Source organism: Pleurodeles waltl, chromosome 1_2 (genome assembly GCF_031143425.1).
Source record: "Pleurodeles waltl isolate 20211129_DDA chromosome 1_2, aPleWal1.hap1.20221129, whole genome shotgun sequence".
Lineage (NCBI taxonomy): Eukaryota > Metazoa > Chordata > Amphibia > Caudata > Salamandridae > Pleurodeles > Pleurodeles waltl.
The window spans coordinates 1,039,087,033-1,039,107,661 of NC_090437.1; the positions used below are offsets into that span (position 1 = coordinate 1,039,087,033).

Below are 20,629 nucleotides of genomic sequence, written 5' to 3' on the forward strand. Positions count from 1 at the left end.
CTTTACTACTAGTTAGCAGGGGTAAAGTGCACAGAGTCCTAATGCCAACTGTTAGAAATGAGGTCTCTAATTGGCAGAGGTATACACCCTTGTCCAAGTAGGGACCACAATCCTAGTCAGGGCAAGTCACACACAATCCAAATTATCCTGTGCCCACCCTTTGGTAGCTTGGCACTGAGCAGTCAGTATTAACTTGAAGGCAATGTGTAAAGTATTTGTGCAATAAATCATACAGTAACACAGTGAAGACACAACAAAAATACACCATGCAGGTTTAGAAAAATAGATAATACAATATTTATCTGAATAAAATAATATTGAAATGATGATGAAAATCCAATGTTCACAAGCAAAGTTATTAATTTGTAAAGATGAAACCCAACTGAAATGCATAGAAAACACAATAGCTCCAACTGGGGATATCACAGTGTCATTCACAGAGTCATTTCCAACACTCCAACACCACTGGTGCCGGTCACGGAGTGGCACAGACCCCCAGGTACAATACCTTTGGAAAAAAAGAGAACAAGGATGTCACATGGAATTGGAAAGAGGCATCCGTGGAGTTGGTGCGACGTCAGTCCCTTACGGTGTCCAAGGAGAGAAGCGTTGATTCCGTGCTGCGAGGCAGGTGGAGGTGCGGCTTTGGCTCCGTCCGCATGCAGGGGAAGATGATGATGCAATGGCGTCTGCGATGCGGCGATTCCTTGTGGGCTGTCGGGGACGCTGGTTCCGGTCCATCAGGACGTGATGTGTAGACTTTACAGTGTCACGATGACCCTGAGCGACGTCAGTGGACTTGCAGCAACGTCGGACTTGCCGGAGTTGTGCTGAGAGTTCCACGGAGTAAGAGCAGGCTGCAGCATTGCTGAAGTCGTTCTGAAGTCAGTACACTAGCAAAAAGCTAGCAGTGTAGTCTTTTCAGTCCCTGAGACCCCAGAACAGGAGGCAAGCTCAATCCAAGACCCTGGAGAGCACTTTAATGGGGAAAGGCTGAGTCCTTCCGGCACAGACAGAGACCAACAGGGCAACAGTAAGGGAGCAGTCTTTTGCAGCAAAGCAGTCCAGAAAGACCTTTGGGCAGCCAGGCAGGTCTTCTGACAGAGTTTAGGTGCAGGTCCAGAAGTGTCTGCGTTGGTGAGGTCATAGCTAGTTTATACACCCAAAATTGCCTTTGATGTGGGGGAGACTTCAAAGAGTGGTTTTGAAGTGCACATGTTCCCCTTTCAGTGCAGTCCTGTCAGCCAGGGACCCAGTAGGGGGTCTGGCAGTCCATTGTGTTTAGAGCAGGCCACTAGCCTTTGATATGTAAGTGCCAGGCCCTCCACCCTTCCAGCCCGGGAAGACCCATTCAATATGCACATGAGTGCAGGTGTGACTGAGTGTCCTGAGTTTGAGGTTGTCGGGATGAAATGCACAAGGGAGCTTTCAGTCAGCCCAGCCGAAATGTTGATTGGAGACAGGCTGTAAGGCACAGATGGTTTGTAAGTGCAGAGAAATGCTCAATTTCTAAAAGTGGCATTTCTAAAATAGTAAATTAAAATCCAACCTCACCAACAAGCAGGATTTTCTATTACCATTCTGGCCATACTAAATATGACCTGGTTACCCTTTTCAGATCAGAATCTACCACTCAAAACGTATATGAGGAAAGACCTAATGCTACTCTATGAAAGGAGCAGGCCTCACAGTAGCGGAAAATGAATTTAGGAGTTTTTCACTACCAGGCCATTTAAAAAACATATACACGTCCTGCCTTTTACCTACATAGCACCCTGCCCTATGGGTTTCCTAGGGCCTACTTTAGGGATGACGTATATGTAGTAAAAGGGGAGTTTAAGGCTTGCTAGTACTTTTAAATGCCAAGTCGAAGTGGCAGTGAAACTGCACACACAGGCCTTGCAATGGCAGGCCTGAGACATGATTAAGGGGCTACTTGTGTGGGTGACACAATCAGTGCTGCAGGCCCACTGGTAGCATTTCATTTACAGGCCCTGGTACATGTAGTGCACTTTACTAGAAACTCCTTAGTAAATCAAATATGCCAGTTGGGTATGAACCAATGTTACCATGTTTAAGGGAGAGAGCATATCCCTTTAGCGCGGTTTAGCAGAGGGAGGCAGGCAAAACGTTGGGGGATGATCACCCTAAGGCTGTGAGGTCTAACATGTGTCCCCCCCCCCAGCTGAAAGTGGGGAGAGCTACCCAACAACCTGGGAGCTCTCATCACTAAGGTCGAAGAATTTGGAGAGACCGTCAGCATTGCCATGGTCAGCCCCCAGGTGATGCTCCATTGTAAAGCCCATCCCCTTTAGGGAAATCGACCACCTCAAGAGTTCAGGATTTTCACCTCTCATCTGCATGAGCCATTTTAGGGGCCTGTGATCTGTCTGAACCCGGAAGTGAGTCCAAAACAGGTATGGTCTCAGCTTCTTCAGTGCCAGACCACACTCCACCTCAATGGCACGCCACCTCTGTTCCCGTGATAATAGCCTTCTGGTAATAAAGACTACCCTTTGTTCTAGGCTCTCCTCATTCAGCTGTGCTAGAACTGCCGCTATGCCATGCCTGAAGCATCTGTCTGCACGATAAACTCCTTAAAATAGTCAGGGGCCCTGAGCACAGGTGCCGTGCACATGCCTTTCTTCAGGGAGTCAAAGACTTTCTGACAAGCCTCTGTCCAATTCACCAACCTAGGTTGCTTTTTAGAACTAAGTTCTGTTAAGTGGGGCACTATGGTGCAATAACACCCAACAAACCTACGGTAGTGTCCAGTGAGGCCCAGAATGGCTCTCACTTCTGTTTGGGTTCTAGGTGGTTGCCATGCCGTGATTGTCTCAATCTTGGCCTGGAGAGGCTGCACCTTGCCACCACTTACTAGGTGTCTCACGTACACCACCGAACCCTGCCCAATCTGACACTTACTGGCCTTGATTGGCAGGACTGCCTGTTGCAGAGCCTGGAGCACCTCTTGGAGGTGGAGCAGGTGTTCCACCCAGCTGGAACTGTAGACGGCAATATTATCTAGGTAGGCTGCACAAAATGCATCCATACTAGCTAAGACCCTGTTAACCAACCGTTGGAAGGTAGTGGGAGAGTTTTTCAAACCAAAAGGCATTACTTTGAACTGGTAATGTCCCTCAGGAGTGGAACAAGCAGATCTCACTTTGGCCCCCTCAGTCAAGGTGATCTGTCAGTACCCTGATGTGAGATCAAAAGTACTGAGGAATTTGGCAGCACATAGTGTGTCTACGAGTTCATCAACTCAGGGGATGGGGTGTGCGAAAGTTTTGGTGAGAGAATTGAGACCCCGGTAGTCCACGCAGAACCTAAGTTCTGGCTTGGCACCGGGTGCGGCAGGCTTGGGTACCAGCACCACAGGGCTGGACTAGGGACTGCTGGATTTTTCAATTATCCCAAGAGCCAGCATCTTGGCAACTTCATCCTTGATGCTGGCCTTCACCCTGTCTGACAACCTGTACATTTTATTCTTTGAAGGGGGCTGTCTCCCGTGTCAATGTCATGAACACAAAAGTGTATGAGTCCAGGGGTGAGGGAAAACATAGAGGAGTACTCCTCTAGTAGCTGGTAGTAGTCCCCTCGCTGGTGTAGGGAGTCAGAGAGAATGACACCTTCCACAAACCCATCAACTTCTTGGGGAGAGAGGAGGTAGGGGAGAGGTTCACTCTCCTCCTCCACACCCTCATCTGTCACCAGAAGCATGTTGACCTCAGTCCTCTCAAAATGAGGCTTCAGTCTATTCATGTGGCGCACCCTTAGGGGGTTCCTAGGAGACTGGAGGTCCACTAAGTAACCAGCATTTCATAACCTCTTGACTGGCCTTGAGGTTGCTCTTGGCCTTTTTCCAGAAGCGGTGCATCTGGTTGCGGAGAGAAACATGTAGCTGCCCTCATTCTGGGGGGGGTTTCTTGGCAGCTTTCTCCCACCCCTCTTTTACAATGCTTAGGGGTTCCCTAATTCGGGTACCTGTAGAGAGGTTCAAAGGGACTAAGTCCTACCCCCTTCTGTAGTACCTCATTATAAGCAAAGAGAAGGCATGGCAAGAGGACGTCCCACTTATGCCTCATGGCCTCAGGGAGGCCTGTGATCATGCCTTTCAGGGTCTTGTTGAATCTCTCCACAAAACCATGGATTGAGGATGATAGGGGGTGGTGAACTTGTAGGTCATCCCACACGCATCCCACATGGACTTCATAAATGGAGACATGAAGTTTGTGTCTCTGTCAGACTAAGAGGGTCATTCTGACCCTGGCGGCCGGTGGCCGCCAGGGCCACCGACCACGGGAGCACCGCCGACAGGCTGGCGGTGCTCCAATGAGCATTCTGACCGCGGCGGTTCAGCCGCGGTCAGAAGCGGAAAGTCAGCGGTCTCCCGCTGACTTTCCGCTGCTCATTGGAATCCTCCATGGCTGCGGAGCGCGCTCCGCAGCCATGAGGATTCTGACCCCCCCTACCGCCATCCAGTTCATGGCGGGAAAGCCGCCATGAACAGGATGGCGGTAGGGGGGGTCGCGGGGCCCCTGGGGGCCCCTGCCATGCCCATGCCAATGGCATGGGCACGGCAGGGGCCCCCGTAAGAGGGCCCCAAAATGTATTTCACTGTCTGCCTTGCAGACAGTGAAATACGCGACGGGTGCAGTAGCACCCGTCGCACCTTCCCACTCCGCCGGCTCGATTACGAGCCGGCATCCTCGTGGGAAGGTCGTTTTCCCCCTGGGCTGGCGGGCGGTTTAACTGGAACCGCCCGCCAGCCCAGGGGAAAACTCGTAATACCCGCCGCGGTCTTTTGACCGCGGCGCGGTAATTTGGAGGGCGCGATCCTGGCGGGCGGCCTCCGCCGCCCGCCAGGGTCATAATGAGGCCCTAAATCTCCTTTGGGAATCCCACACGGGTAAAGATCCCCATCAGAGTTCTTGTCACTACCAGTGCCGTCACCGTCCTCAGAGGGATTGTCTCTGGGTAGCGTGTGGCATGGTCCACTAAAAACAGGATAAGCCTGGTGCCTAGGGCAGTTTTGGGGTCCAATAGACCAATAATGTCAATGACCACCCTTTCAAAGGGGTGCCAATGATGGGAGTAGGGATCATGGGGCTTTGAGCTTTTTCCTGTCTTACCACTGGCCTGGCAGGTAGGACAGGACCTACAGAATGCATCTGAGGCCAACCGCAGACTCTGGTACCTTAAGCTCACTGTGAAGGAGATCACTCTCCCAATAGATGAGGTGATCGCCAGAGGCATCACATGCTGCTTGGGATGAGGCCTGTTGCCTCAAGCCCTCAAGAGTGTGACACTCTTTCTGCGCCTTGCAGAATTCTTCCCTAGTTGGCCTACCCTACACTTGCCAGCCAGCAAACTCAGGTAGGTCATCTAGGGCAGCATTGTCCTCCCCGGTTGGCTCAAGGGCCTCCTCCTCAGGGACTCTGTCAGCCACTGTGGTAACTTGTGGGACTGGTTTCCCTTGCCCCTTGCCCCTCTCCTTTGCAGCTGTCTGGGCCATTCTTCTAGGCTCCAGACACCCTTGACTCCCTTGCCGGGCAGCCATCAACCTTGTGGTTATGCAGACCCACTCAAACAATCCCAACATCTCTTAGTGAGACCTTAGCGCTACCTCCCTCCAGGGAGTGTGCTCAAGGTCATTGCCTAACAGACAATCTACAAGCATGGCAGGACTCACAGCTACTTTCAGAGTACCAGAGACCCCCCTCAAAGGGAACAAGAGCTACCAGTAGGTAGCTCTCACAATTGTCAGAGACTATGACTTGGTGGAATGTGTTCAGTAGGACCTGTTCTGTTGACACCAGCTGACCCCTGATAGTAGTCATGCTGGCTCCTGAGTCATGCAGGTCCTCCACCCCTTGCCTATTAATAGTGACCCACTGCCTATACTTGGGGTATAAGCAGGCATGTGGGCTTTTGGCACCATTTCTGCATCCCCCAGGGACACTAGGGTTACCTCTGTCTGCTTCCCAAAACTAACTGGGACTACCTTCTCCCCGAGCGCTACACTAGCCAACCCAGGTATCTGCCCTCCATTGGGGGGGGGGGCTGTGCCCTCTTTGGACATTTGGAGTCACACTTAGAGTGACCATACTTAGTGCACTATATGCATTGGTGTTAAAACCTCCCCGTCTTACTGTCAAAGAGCCCTTTTCTTTTAGACTCAGACTGGGACTGGTTTCCACAATTCACTTGATAATTATTTTGGGGGCCTTTTGAGAACTCCTTATTTTTAAGTCTTGCTCCCCTCTCTTTCTTCTGTTGAGGACCCTGACCACCTTTGTGGGTGTCCCCCCTCAGATACCGTTTTGGACACTCTGTGCTGGCCCAGAGGTCCGCCTTCCTCAGCAAGCTTCCTGGGGTCAGTCAACTTACTGTCAACTAGGTGCTGGCACAACCCTGTAAAGCAAATACTGAGCATATGCTCTCTCAGGATCAAATTGTACAAACCCATTTAATCATTTACTTTCTTGCCTCGCACCCAGCCATTCAGTGTCTTACTGGAAAAATCAATAAAATCTATCCAGGTTTGGTTGGGGAGCTTGTTACTGTCTCTGAATCTTTAGCGATAGTTTTCAGGGACCGGTCTAAATTTGGCAAGTAAGATGGCCTTCATAGGGGTATACTTGGTCTGATCCCCAAACTCTAATGTGAGAAGGGTGTCCTTTCCAGCTGGTGGCATGTGTTTCCACAAGCCTGCCCCCCCATTGCTCTTCAGGATGCCCATGAGCCCTTAGTGTAACTTTATATGCGGAAAACCACTTATCAGTGTCATCTCCCACCACATAACTTGGCACCAAATCCTTGGGCATACAAACCTTTTTGTCTCCAGCCGGTCCTGTCTGTATGCTGCCACCATCACTGCTGAACTCAGACTGCCTAGAGTTGAGCTCCAGCTCTTTTTTACTTAGTTTATGAGCTAGCAATAATTTCTTCTCTCCCAAAGCCGTCTCAGCCTTCCTTTCCTCTGCCTCCATTTGCAATCTGGCCAACTGTAGCCTGAATTATCTCTCCTATTTCCTTTCCTGTGCGGTCAGGCCATGATTTGAGATACTGCTTCCGGCTTTCTCAGGAGGCACACATTCAAGGGTGTCACCCCCCCCCCCCCTCAACACACACTACTGTTGGCACTTCCTTGGGAGAGTCATCCACTTGCTCACCAAACTCAACATGCTCCTGTGAACTGGCTTCTGCCCAGGCCCTCAGCGCCTTTTGGTACTCCTCCTTCTTGGAGGCTCCCGGGGTAGGTACGCCCATTCCCTTGCAGAACTCTTTCAGCTGGCTGACAGTGTAAGCCTCCAGCTTGGCTAGGTCAAACTCTCCATCTCCTCATTGAGACCCAGCCAGAGGTATGTTGTATAGAATTAGATTTAAAAATGTCCAGTAAAAAAGTTTGCAGAATAAGAAACAATTCAGAAAATGATCTTTGACTGTGGGTGGGTAGTTTTAAAGTAGCAATTGTATGGCACTGCACAAACGCTAGAGCTATCCTCACCGCTGATCACCAATGTTAGAAATAGGGTCTCTAGTTGGCAGAGGTATGCACCCTTGTCCAAGTAGGGAACACAATCCAAATTATCCTGTGCCCACCCTATAGGTAGCTTGGAACTGAGCAGTCAGGCTTAACTTAGAAGGCAGTATGTAAAGTATTTGTGCAATAAAGCATACAGTAACACAAGTGAAAACACCCTAAAAATACACCACTCAGGTTTAGAAAAATAGATAATATTTATCTGAATAAAATAATGTTGAAACAATGAAAATCCAGTGTTCACAAGCAAAGTTATTAATTTGTAAAGAATAAATCAAACTAAAGCACCTAGAAAACACAATAGCTCCAACTGGGGCTATCATGGTGTCGTTGTCGGAGTCGTTCCCAACACTCCGACACCACCGGTTACGTAATCGCTTGGACCCCCAGTTACAATATTGTTGGAAAACGAAAGAACAAGGACCTCTCATGGAGTCGGAAAGAAGCGTCAGTGGAGTCAGTGCGGCATCAGCGCCTTACGACGTCCAAGGAGAGAGGCATTGGTTCCGCGCAGAGGCAGGTGGAGGTGCGGTATCGATTCTTTGTGCTCCGGTGGGCCTGCTGGTTCCAGACCGTCAGGGCGTGATGTGTAGACTTTGCAGTGTCATGATGACCCTGGGTGACGTCAGTGGAGTTGCTGCAATGTCAGACTTGTGTTGTAGGCTGGAGTCGTGCAATGAGGTCCACGGAGCGGGAGCAGGCTGCGGCATCTCTGGCATCGCTGAAGTTGTTCCTAAGTCGCTGAAGTCGGTGAACTTGCAAAAAGATAGCAGTGGAGGTCTTTGCAGTCCCTGAGACCCCAGAACAGGAGGCAAGCTCAATCCAAACCCTTGGAGAGCACTATAGGGGGGAGGTGGAGTCCTTCCAGCACAGAGGCCAGCAAGGCAACAGCAGAGCAGCAGTCCTTTGCAGCAAAGCAGTCCAGAGAGTCCTTTGGGCAGCCAGTCAGGTCTTCTGACAGAGTTCAGGTGCAGGTCCAGAACTGTCTGAGTTGGCGGGGTCAGAGACCCAGTTTATATACCCAAAAATGCATTTGAAGTGGGGGAGACTTCAAAGAGTGGTTTTGAAGTGCACAAATTCTACTTTCAGTGCAGTCCTGTCTGCCGGGGTCTCAGTAGGAGGCTTGGCAGTCCATTGTGTGAGGGCAGACCACTAGCCTTTGAAATTTGTCAGGCCCTCCACCCTTCCAGCCCAGGAAGGCCCATTCAATATGCAGATGAGTGCAGGTGTGACTGAGTGCCCTGTGTTTTTGGTTGTCGGGATAAAATGCACAAAAGAGCTGTCAACCAGCCCAGCCCAGGCGTTGATTGGAGACAGGCTGTAAGGCACAGATGGTTTATAAGTGCAGAGAAATGCTCAATTTCTAAAAGTGCCATTTCTAAAATAGTAATATTGCGGGTTTTTCTATTACCATTCCTGCCATTCTAAATATGACCTGGCTACCCCTTTCAGGTCAGAATCTACCACTCAAAAAGTATATAAGGGCAGACTTACTGCTACTCTGTGAAAGGAGCAGGCCTTGCAGTAGTGGAAAACGAATTTAGGAGTTTTTTTTTTTACTACCAGGCCATAGCACCCTGCCCTATGGGTTACCTATGGCCTACTTTAGGTGCGACCTATATGTAGAAAAAGGGGAGTTTAAATGCCAAGTCCAAAGGGCAGTGAAACTGCACACACAGGCCATGCAATGGCAGGCCTGAGACATGGTTAAGGGGCTACTTAGGTGGATGACAAAATCAGTGCTGCAGGTCCACTACTAGCACTTAATTTACAGACCCTGGGCACAGGTAGTGCAATTTACTAGGGAGTAATAAGTAAATCAAATATGCCAATTGGATATGAACCAATGTTACCATGTTTAAAGGAGAGAACATATGCATTTTATCACTGGTTAGCAGTGGCAAAGTGCGCAGAGTCAGAAAAGTGGAGGGAGGCAGGCAAAAGGTTGGGGATGACCAACCTAAGGCTGTCAGGTCTAGCACCAACAAAAACAAATTCAGCCAAAACAGGGTGTGAAGGCAAAAGGTTGGAAGAATACCACGCCAGTGATTTTGGGTCTGAGAGGAGCTTAATCCTAATGTTCAGTGTTTTACAGCAAGGGATCTTGTGCTTGGATTCCTCAAGCCATTCTGTACCCGGTGTTTATTTCTTTGATTCATGGTTTGTTTTCTGAGAACACATGCTTCCTTCATATCCTGTTTTTTTCTTCTCCAGTTCTGATTCTGTTTGTGTTTACTGAAGGATATCAGTGTGCCGGACATACACAGAAGCATTTGACATGTTTGCCAAGGCTTGTACCTTACGCACTAATTTTAATGTTCAAGTAGGCCTTACTCCACTGCTGTATGCAGCGTTCATGAATGTTTACTCAAAAACTAAAAAAAACACACGAGTCCCTGGTATCCTTTTCCCCAAACTTTTCAAATAAAATGACTTGAGGAGACCAATGGGCAGCTCCTTGGGGGTTTCTGTGGATCCCAAAAACTGCGAATGAGCTACCACCAGCCAGAGCATGTAGAGAGAGGGCTGTGGGGGGTAAGCATCTTGTGACTCGAATAGGTAGTGCAATGTATGGTTTCCCTGTCCCATGACACAGATTAACATAATTGTGGAGCACAGTATGTGCACTTTGAGGAATCCCTTGGAAATAGTTACTCCACAGATCTGTCAAAAAGCAAAAATGCTGGGGAATTTAAGGAAAAATGTGGCATGGATGGCACGTAGTGGCTGTGAAATTTCAACCCTACAGACGCCCTTGAATTCCCACCGCAATTTGAGTAGAGACCACACAGTAAGAGGTAAATTACTGTTTGAAGATTTTCTATGAACAGGCCAACGTGCTTCACAGAAGAGAAAGGCAGCAGGAAAAATATAAAATTAAATTGTGCATGAAAAAAATGGACAATAGGAAGAGAAAACGTTCTAAACAAATTACTGCATGTAATGAAACTAGCCATTTCATTTTGACAGTAAACAATCGAAATAGTCAAGATTAAAATTAAAAAAAATATTAGCTTCTAAATAATTAAGGTTTTCATTAAACGATTTGAAATGAAATCGAGTCACCTAGTCTTTCTTTTTTCCATCCCATCAAGGATTTGAAAGCACATTTTCCTGTTGCTTCAGATTTCAATTTCTCTAATTCCTTTCGGATGCAAATTGTATTACCGATGTGTTTGTGTTATGTAATTACATTTCGTGAAATGAGATCCTACTGTATTGTTCCACGTCACGGATTAATGTGTGTAAAATGTCGAAGGGACAGGCTATAGTTTCACCTGCATTTCCTCTGTTAACAAAAGCCTCGAGAAGAGGTGCAACAGTGCCCTGCATTCCCTGACAAAATCCACACTTTATATTTAGTGAATTAGAGTATGGAATGTGAACGTTTTCAATCGCCAATATGCCAACTCACGTGAATCTCGAACTATGTACTCTAATGTCAGATGTCTGCAATGTAGGTCTCTGTTAGTGCCCCAGAGAAGCTAATTGGAACAGATTTTTAAAACTGAGCACGATAAAGTAGCTATTTTGTATGTTTTTAACTTTGCAGAACGATATACATACATGGCCATACACACCTGGATTTCAAGGCCTGGCATTCTGCAATTGAAAAAGCAGCAGGTACAGATGGGAACGCATTACAAGATCAGCAGCTGGGCAGCAATGATGTCCCTATTATCGTGAACAGCTGCATAGCATTTGTAACACAGTATGGTGAGTATGGCAAATTTCCATCCATCAGGGCGGCACGTTTGCGATTCTCATTAGAAGCTTTTATGTCACTTTTCACCAAATTGCTGAAAATGGGCATAATTTGTCTAGACATGGCGGGCCCATATAATTAACCCAGATCCACATAAAAGCCATCAAAGCAGCTTTCAAGAAGGTAATTCGCAGACACTACCCCTATTGTGTAACACTATGGCAAAAATGTGAAATGCCTGCCAGGTTTTGAAACTGGGACAACTCTAACAGGATATGCAACAGATTGTGGTACAGGAATATGAGCGCGCACAATACCCATTCCTTGATTCTGCAGTACAGTTTCAGTTGAAAATGGATTCTGGCCATAGAGGGAAGCCGCCATTTTACTGGGATTCCAATTTGAGATAATCAGACTTTAAATTTATCAAAGTAGTCAGCCCACTAGAGTGTATTCTCTCAAAAATGTCCTTCAATGATAAATCTCTCTGTGCAGAGGTCAGTAAATCACTCAACCCCACTAAAGATATGTTGCAGACAATCTTATTTTATATCTTCCTCAATGAATACCAGACAACATATGTGATGGCCCTTGTAGGTGTAAGTGTCAGCTCCTCCCTCCCCACTGTAGCCCAGGAGACTCATCAGGAAATGCATGATACACCCTAGCTCCCTTTGTGTCACTGTCTAGAGGGAATTTAAAAACAGGCCAACTGGCAGTCTGACTTGGACGTGGATTGCACAGGCAGTCAGAGGTACTGAATGGTTAAGCAAGAAAATGCCCACTTTTTAAAAGTGGCACTTTTAAACCGACAGTCTAAAAAACAACTTTACCAAAAGATGTATTTTTTGAATTGTGACTTCAGAGACCCCAAATAAAAATCTCCGTCTGCTTCCAATGGGAAACTACACTTAAAATATATTTAAAGGCATTCCGTATGTTAACTTATGAGAGCGAAAGGTCTTGCAATAGTGAAAACCGAATTTGGCAATATTTCACTGTCGGAACATGTAAAACACATCAGTACATGTCCTACCTTTAACATACACTACATCCTGCCCATGGGACTACCTACGGCCTACCTTACAGGTGCCCTACATGTACAAAATGGAAGGTTTGAGCCTGGCATGTGTGTACACTTGCCAGGTTGAATTGGCAGTTTAAAACTGCGCATATTCACTGCAGTGGCAGGTCTGAGCCATGTTTACAGGGCTATACACGTGGATGGCACAATCGGTGCTGTGGCCTGATAGTAGCACTTGATTTACAGACCCTGGGCACCACTAGTGCACTTTAGTAGGGAATTACTAGTAAATCAAATATGCTAATCATTGAAAAGCCAATTTTACACTTTACTTTAGCAGTGGTAAAGTGCCCAGAGTACCAAAAACCAGCAAAACAAAGTCCAGCCCACAATCAAAACACAGGAAGCATAGGTAAAAAGACAGGGGAAACCACACCAAAGATGCAAGGTCTAACAGGCAGGTAAATCGAGCTGGAAGCCACAGAACAGATTGGTTTTCCAGCTCACCTTTTGCAGCTTTAAAAAGCTGATTTAAATAAGGGGTCTGAAAGCACCCCAGGACATCAGCAGCCGCCGCAACAAGTTTATTTATTTGTAAAAGGGGGTTTGATAGGGGAGGAGACAGAAGTGTCTTTTTGGTAGCTCTCAGCAGTATGCCCCGTCCCTTCCATGGCTGTGCCCCCTCATACAGAGGATTGTGTTTTTAATTTGGCAGGTCTGTGTGTGTACTCTTGATCTAAGTAATGCTTACAACAAAAACAGGGAACATTTATAAATCTGTTCTCCATAAATAGATCAGTTGTTTATAATGCAAGGTATAAAGTCTGAGAGAGTTATTTCCATGCTTTAGTAGCCCTCAAATTGAGCTATTTCTATAGATCACAGCTCAACACTGCAAAAGGTGCCTTCTGACACCATGCAAACCAGTTAGTGTAAAGATTGCAGATACTAAAAATACCAACATTCATTAGCCAAGTATCTCTAAAATAAATACAGGAGAACTGTGGTAAAAAATTAGATGTTGAGTGAGGTTTAAGATCCTAAAATAAAGGTTAATGCAACTGTTCTTAAATGAAGGTGGTTAACGTTGATGAAGCACCTGTGAAGTGCCCTTTGGGACATTTAAGGTATCAAGGCTCAAGTGAGCAATGAGTGACCTAAGTCATTGAGAAGTGAAATGTAGTTTGTGTCGGCTAAGAAAAGCTATCTGAAGTCGTCTCAGTAAGCGAGGAGGTTGGGTCTTTACAACAAGCAAGTCCGCTATCCCTGGTTGTGCATCATCTTGAGTGGAGCTATTGTTGAAGTAGTCTGCAAATAATTATTACCTGCAGGAGAACCTGCAGGTAATCACCCAAAGAACATTTCACTATCTGGAACGGCTTAGTTGAACAATTTGGACCCAGCTCGGAGAAATGGCCTGAAGTTCAAGTTTGATACAGTACCCCAATTACAGCCACAGTAATGAAGGAATTCTCCTCCATGGTTATTACTTTGAAAATATCATTTAAATAACATCTTAAATATGACACACAATAAAAAGTAGAGCAAAAGAGCACTTACAAGTGATATTGATTGGCATCCTCAATTATTTCCTGTAAGTTGGTATTAATACAAGAGTTACACGGTCTACACTTGAAAAAGTGGCTTCTAAACATTCCGACCCAATACACATACATATAAGTTCAGACTAAAATGCGAAAAGAAACTACAAAATCTTAATATAAAATTTTACATTTCGATTTTTACAAAAGTTTAAAATCACCAAATGTTTGCAGACATGAAGGAAACTGCAAAATAAGTGGCTCATTGTCGGTTGTGGGTGAACTGAAGGAATATAAAGCAATATTTAAAAAGTTACCTGAAGACTCATTCTGTAAAAGAAATACATGAATTAAAAAATAAAAGCGGCAGGACACAATGTATTTCTCAGGACCTCGCTGCATCATACACTATCCACTGCCCTTACCTGCACTCCATAGCTAGATGTTGTCTCAGCCATCACAGTGCCCTCCTCCTGTCATCAGGAACTTGGAGATGAGGTGGAGAAGGCTGACCTGCTCACTGGCGGTGTTCATGAAAACACGAAAGTCATGTTTTCATGAACACTGCTAAATTAAATAATGTGCACTGAGGGGACTCCGAGAGGCATGGTGTATAATGTGGGCCTCACGGGATGCTACGCCATAGGGGCCCTGACAAGGAGCCACCACTGCTTGTTACTCTCTGTGCAAACACAGTGCATAAACCTTGGAAACACGTCAGCAAAGACTGACTATCCTTGAACTTCTGCACCAATTTCCTGAAATATGAGGGGTGTGGAATGCTGAAGTGCTTGGTGTATGTTAGAAGATCTGACTTCCCATCTTAGGACACTACCAACAAAGGATATGTTTGGCAAAGACAGCCTCCAACCTCTTGAGATGTGCGGGGCTGGTACTGAATCAGGGTTTTTTAAGGGACTGAAGGTGCCAGGTGAGTGGTCGCTCACATACTGTGTCCTTACAGATGCAAGCTATATGGATATGTCTAAAGGGTTAAACGAAAGTGAAGCAGCAGGTTCTCTAATTTCACAGGAGACCTAAGTCAATGTGCTGTGTCTGTACTTATGAGGGTGGGAGAAGGCAGGCTCAGCACTCTGATGCAAATACACCTTTCATTGAGGTGAGGGCATATTCATAATATATAAGAATTTTTGGTAAAGGTATGAATGGAAAACATTCCTTCCCATCTCTGACCAGACATTGCAAACTTTTCCACACTGGTGTTAATACTTAATGAAATTAAAATATTAAATAAATGAGGACATTGGTAGTTACAAATATTTCAATAACATGTTCAGCTACAAATTACATTGAGTCCACGTATAGTTCTACCATGTCTAGAACAAATTCCATCTGATCTACAAGCATCGCATCACTAGAGGATTAGGGCCTGACTTAGAACTTGTTGTGACAGAGTAACCCATCCGCCGAAATCTAAATCCTAATCTATTCTATAAAGTCTAGATTTCAGCAGATGGGTATCGGTCACTGTTGTGATGGAGTAACCGGTCTGCTGCGTTCTAAATCATACCCAAAATTCCTTACCAGAGAACTATCAGAAACACATTTTAACATTGGAAAACTTTAAACTAACACATGGCATCAATATTGCAGACCCAAAAAATGAATTGTGATCTTCAGAGGTATACCAGCTGAGTCCAAGCCAAGGACACAAAAAGTGTTGAGTCCCGTTTTTCTCTAATACAAATTGAATTGTGACATTGCATCTGAACTGACCAAGACTGCAACTCACATAATGCACTTCTTGCTGAAGTATTCTGTTGCTTACAAATAAACAAGTCGAGTCTGGACAGTGTGTCCCAGATTGCAAGGAGCTGTGGTAACCTTAAATCTGCACAATCAAGAAGAAAGAGTTTTTTATTCCACAGTAAGCTTATGAAATATAGAAGAGGGAGATGAGAGGTCCATTCAGAGTGAGGCCAAAACGAGGCTTCTGTGGCTGGTGGTGTCACCTTCTCCCTTACTTTCTGAGCCACAGCAGTCTCAGCTGCAGTACTCATAGGAGGGAAAGCCTGAGGCTCAGGAGTGTGACACTCAGAGTGTGTGTAAAATGGCAACGACTAACCAGTGAAGAAATTTCAAGGGGGTTTTGTTAAAATACAACATATTGTACACTAATTTAGTGTATGTACAGGTCATCAATGAGAGCAAGGCAACTGTGATTAATATGAAAGCCATTCAATGTTATGCTCATTTCAGTTCTGTGAACAGTGTTGTCTCTGGAGCGGTCTGTGGCGAGACCACAATATCTAGATACAAAAACACTATAAAGTTGTTTCTGTGCTCTTCTTTGTGTGTGTACAACTAAAAGCACTAACATAGTGTATTGTACATGATCATCTGTTACACAAAACAATAGCCCAGTGTCATCAACATGTGTAATTCTAAAGTTGTAGAGAGTGCTCAAATAATTATTCTTAAAAACCTGTAGAGGTGCCCTTGTGATATATTTCCAAGACACTTTTAAGAGTACCAGCAAAAATGAGGACTGCTCTATACACTAAACCTAAAACTCTTAATGGGGACTTTTGTGAAACAAACAAAATGCAAAAAAACAAAATTACACTACAGTCAAATTAAAATCCCATGTGATAAAAATGGCATAAAATAAATTATATACTTTTGATACTGATATCTTCAGATCTACTGTTCATTGTCAAAAATAATTAAAACCCCAGCGGCTCAAACTGGCCTCCACCTGTCTGGCTGACAAAGATTGGTAACTTAAGTGAGCTACGTCTATTAAATGTTTTGCAATGGTGAATAATATCAATAATGGATTGCTGAGGGAGGTCACAATTATCCCCAAATTTAAGGCTGCAATATTTTAGTGGCTTAGGCGATTGATACCTCTGGGCTGGAAATTGTCAGCATCCACAGAAATAGGCCCAGGAGGGAGTAATGCTAATCGTGAAGCGGGTAAGGTATGACTATGGCTCTCCGATCCAAATGGGCGTCTGACCTCCAAATGTAACAAGCAATGTAGCAGGTCTCGCATTTCTCCGAGTTAGAGCTATTAGCAGTTGTAAACTCCCAACGGACTGTTCTTGCCTCATTAAATGTTCACTCTTAGTGAAACCTACCAGCAAATCTGCAATTCTCTTCCAGGGGATCCTCATCAATAGTCATAAACATTGAATATTCCCGCCCTTGTGCGGGGACCCCGGAGCATATATAAAATATATACCTATAAAGTATGAAATATGCACGAAAAATATATATATAGCATTTTTAGTAGACATATCTTTCATACTAAACTCATATATACATGTGTAAAACAGCAATGCAGGCTATAATCATAAACAAGCTAAAATGCTTTATTTCTATGAAGTTTTTTTTTTTTTTTTAATCATTATAAAATTACAATAGAGAATAAATATCTACCCAAGCCCCCAAAACTGGGCTTAGGGAAATAAGCAGCAGCAATATCTAGAGAAAAAAGAGAAAAAACTACATTGAAAAACAATGGAGCATTCTTAGCCAATAGGCTGCATGCAGGTTAACACAGGAGAACCATAAAAACTTTGGCACCGTGCCTTTAAGACCCTGAACACCTCCAGTATCCCACCATGCCTCAGGGGTGAAGGAAATGTGACAGTTGGTTCACAGTTAGGTCAGTTCTTTTTTCCGGCTTCTTCTGAGAGGATCCTGGAGCATTGAGCTCTCAGTTTTTCTGAGTTTTTCTCAGAAAAATACTTAAAAACAGCGTTTTTTCCTGTTTCACTCGACATCTAACATCTTTGTCTGAGTTTGGCAGTTTTTTCCTGACAGAAAAATGCCTTCCCTTTTTGTCAAATGCCCTTCTTGTGGGAAGAAGAAGGCCCAGTCAGATCCACACTCTCTTTGTATTGTGTGCCTGCCTCAGAGTCACTGCCCTGACACTTGCAAACACTGCAAGAATATGTCAAAGAGGACTCTGAAGTACAGAGAAAAGATCAGACTTCATGGGCTTCACGAGAGGCAGAAGACATCATCCTCTTCGCTTCCCAGGCAGCCACCAGGCCACTCTCAGGAGAGAATGGCTAGGTCGACGTCAGCAGGTAGGAAAGTACCTGTTTGTTCCCCGTCTATGTCGTCGCTACCACCATCTCACCGCCATAGATCGCCGTCGACGGCGACCCGACCGATGTCGAAGGACACGGCGTCGAGAGAACATGGCCATCACAGGGGCATATCTCCGTCGACGGCAGCCCGCCGATCGACGTCGAGCAATCACCGGCGTGCCCGTTCGCCGCCGAAGACCTCACGCCCCCGACGTCAAGAGACACGACGTCGAAATCGCCACGGCGGCAAGAGCGACATCCGCCGTCGGCCACCCACCGCTCCACGTCGAGGCACACGACGGCGAGTAGGTCAAGGTCCAGAGATCGCCGTTCGACGTCGAGACACTCTACGTCGAGACATTCAACGTCGAGACAAGAACAACCGGTGTGCCCTTCGACATCGGCACAGCCGTCGACATCGACACAGGTTTTACCTGTCTCGCAGGGACTAGAACATTGTCCTCCAGCAGATAAGGCTGCGCCTTCTCCAGTGGTCTCCATACGGAGCGATTTATCTCGTTCGAGAGCGGCATCATCGGGCATGTTTCACCCATCAACTTATCATGGTGGATGGTTGGAGAGCCTTAATAGACCAGCGGCTTCCCCGGATTCACAGTACTCACGAATGTACTCTCCTACTGCCTCTCTCCCGAGAACACCATCACCGACAACGCTGGCAGAACGGGCTCGTTCTGCTCCTCGCCAACCGACCACGAGACCTGGGCGCTCTGTTACAGCGTCTCGCAGCAGGTCGCGTTCCCAACGGCGATCTAGGTCACGATCACGACACAGAAGATCACCCTCTTGGTCGTCGTCAGGATCATCTGTCGGACGTTACTCCCCCACCCTAACAGATTCTCCACCACCTAGGGTTTCACCGGTGGATGACATTACCACTTTTAATGAGGTGCTGTTAAGGGGAGCGCAGAAGTTAAATATAGAGGTTCCAGAACCATCTACCTCCTCGTCAGTCATTTTTGAGACTCGGCAGCATAGAACAGTGTCGAAAAAGCTACTGCCGCTAGTGCCTGGTTTGTTGCAGCCAACCATGGACACTTTTTTGGCGCCAGCCACCCTCAAATCTGCCCCGGCTAGGATTCTGAAAAAATATAAGGCGCCTGAACAGGACCCTTTATTCTTAAGAAAGGACCTGCCGCCGGACTCTGTAATATTGTCTGCAGCCCGAAAAACCCACTCAGTGGCATCATCCTCCACGGTTCCACCGGACAAAGAGAGCAGGCATCTAGACTCTCTGGGGAGAAAAATGTGCGGCACGGCGGCATCTGTAATGAAAGTCTCCAGCGCTTCTGCACTCCTGGGCAGGTATGACTGTTCTCTGTGGGACTCCCTCAACAGATTCACAGAAAAGTTGCCCAGGGAAGACAGACAGGATTTTTAAGAGATCCTGCAAGAGGGATGTCTGGTATCTAACCAGGTCATCAGCGCAGCGGCAGATGGGGCAGACTTAGCTGCACATGGGTACGCACATGGAATCTGTGCAAGAAGGTCTTCCTGGCTGAGGCTGACTGGTTTAAAACAGGAAGCACAACAGCGCATCCAAAATCTCCCATTCAACAGGAACTCGCTGTTTGGTACCCATGCGGATGAAGAAATGGCCCGCATGAAGACCGAGGTGGACACCATGAGGGCAGTAGGCCTGGAAAGGAAGAAAGACTTCAGGCGGAGGTATAGGCCTTATGACAGGCGCCCTTTCCAGCAGAGGGTTCAAACCCCTCACTGGTCCCAAAGGCCTCAGCAAAGGCAGGGACGCCCTCTTTTTCAGGCTCGAAAGGCCACAAGGGAACGAGGGTCAAGTAGACCTCAGCAGTCCACACCGAAAGCGCCGGCCAAACAATGAGTTCTCGCGTCCCTCGACACTGTACACCACTCCGGTGGGGGGAAGTATCACAGGTTATCTTCACGAGTGGCACTCTATCACAAAAGACAAATGGGTGCTCAACATTGTCGAAAATGGCTACTCTCTTCTTTTCAGACAGCCTCCACCACACTTGCCACCAGCCAAATGCAATCCATCTCACCTCAGCCTGCTGCGCAAAGAGGCTCTCGCCCTCTTACAAAAGAAGGCAATAGAAAAGGTTCCACTTGCGCACAGAGGAAAGGGGGTTTACTCCCGTTATTTTCTGGTGGCGAAAAAAGGCAGAGAGGGCGTTTTCAGACCAATTCTGGACTTACGGCTGCTGAACAAGTACATAAGAAAACAGAAGTTCAGGATGCTGGCTCTTCACCAGATTTTCCCTCAGCTACATCAGGGAGACTGGATGTGCTCCATTGACCTGCAGGATGCATATTTTCACATCCCAATAGCTCCCAAGCATCGGAAATTCTTGCGCTTCCAAATAGCCTTGCAGCACTATCAGTTCAGAGTACTACCATTCGGCCTGAAATCTGCCCTCCGCGTCTTCTCGAAATGTGTGGCAGTGGTAGCGGCACATCTTCGAAAACAAAAGATCTTCATCTACCCATACCTAGACGACTGGTTACTGAAAGCTTCCTCTCCGGATCAGGCGAGAAGCCATCGGGACATTGTGCTCAAGGTTTTCGAGTCTCTAGGCCTTCAAGTCAACTACCAAAAGTCCACCTTGGTTCCAACACAGAACCTTCACTACCTGGGAGCTATACTAAACACAGAGCTCCAAAGAGTGTATCCTTCGGAGGAACGACTATTATCAATAAACAGGAAGTGTCAACACCTGTTAAAATCCGACGCACCTACGGCCCGTCAGG

General features: G+C 46.5%; 1 protein-coding gene across 1 annotated transcript in view; it reads left to right on the plus strand.

Annotated features, from left to right (window-relative positions):
- Positions 1-20,629, plus strand: part of ARAP2 (ArfGAP with RhoGAP domain, ankyrin repeat and PH domain 2) — a 1,093,539-nt gene that overhangs the window by 588,283 nt on the left and 484,627 nt on the right. The window contains exon 20 of the mRNA XM_069202133.1: positions 11,103-11,266. Within this exon, the coding sequence (XP_069058234.1) occupies positions 11,103-11,266 (164 nt within the window). The remainder of the gene's footprint in view (positions 1-11,102; positions 11,267-20,629) is intronic.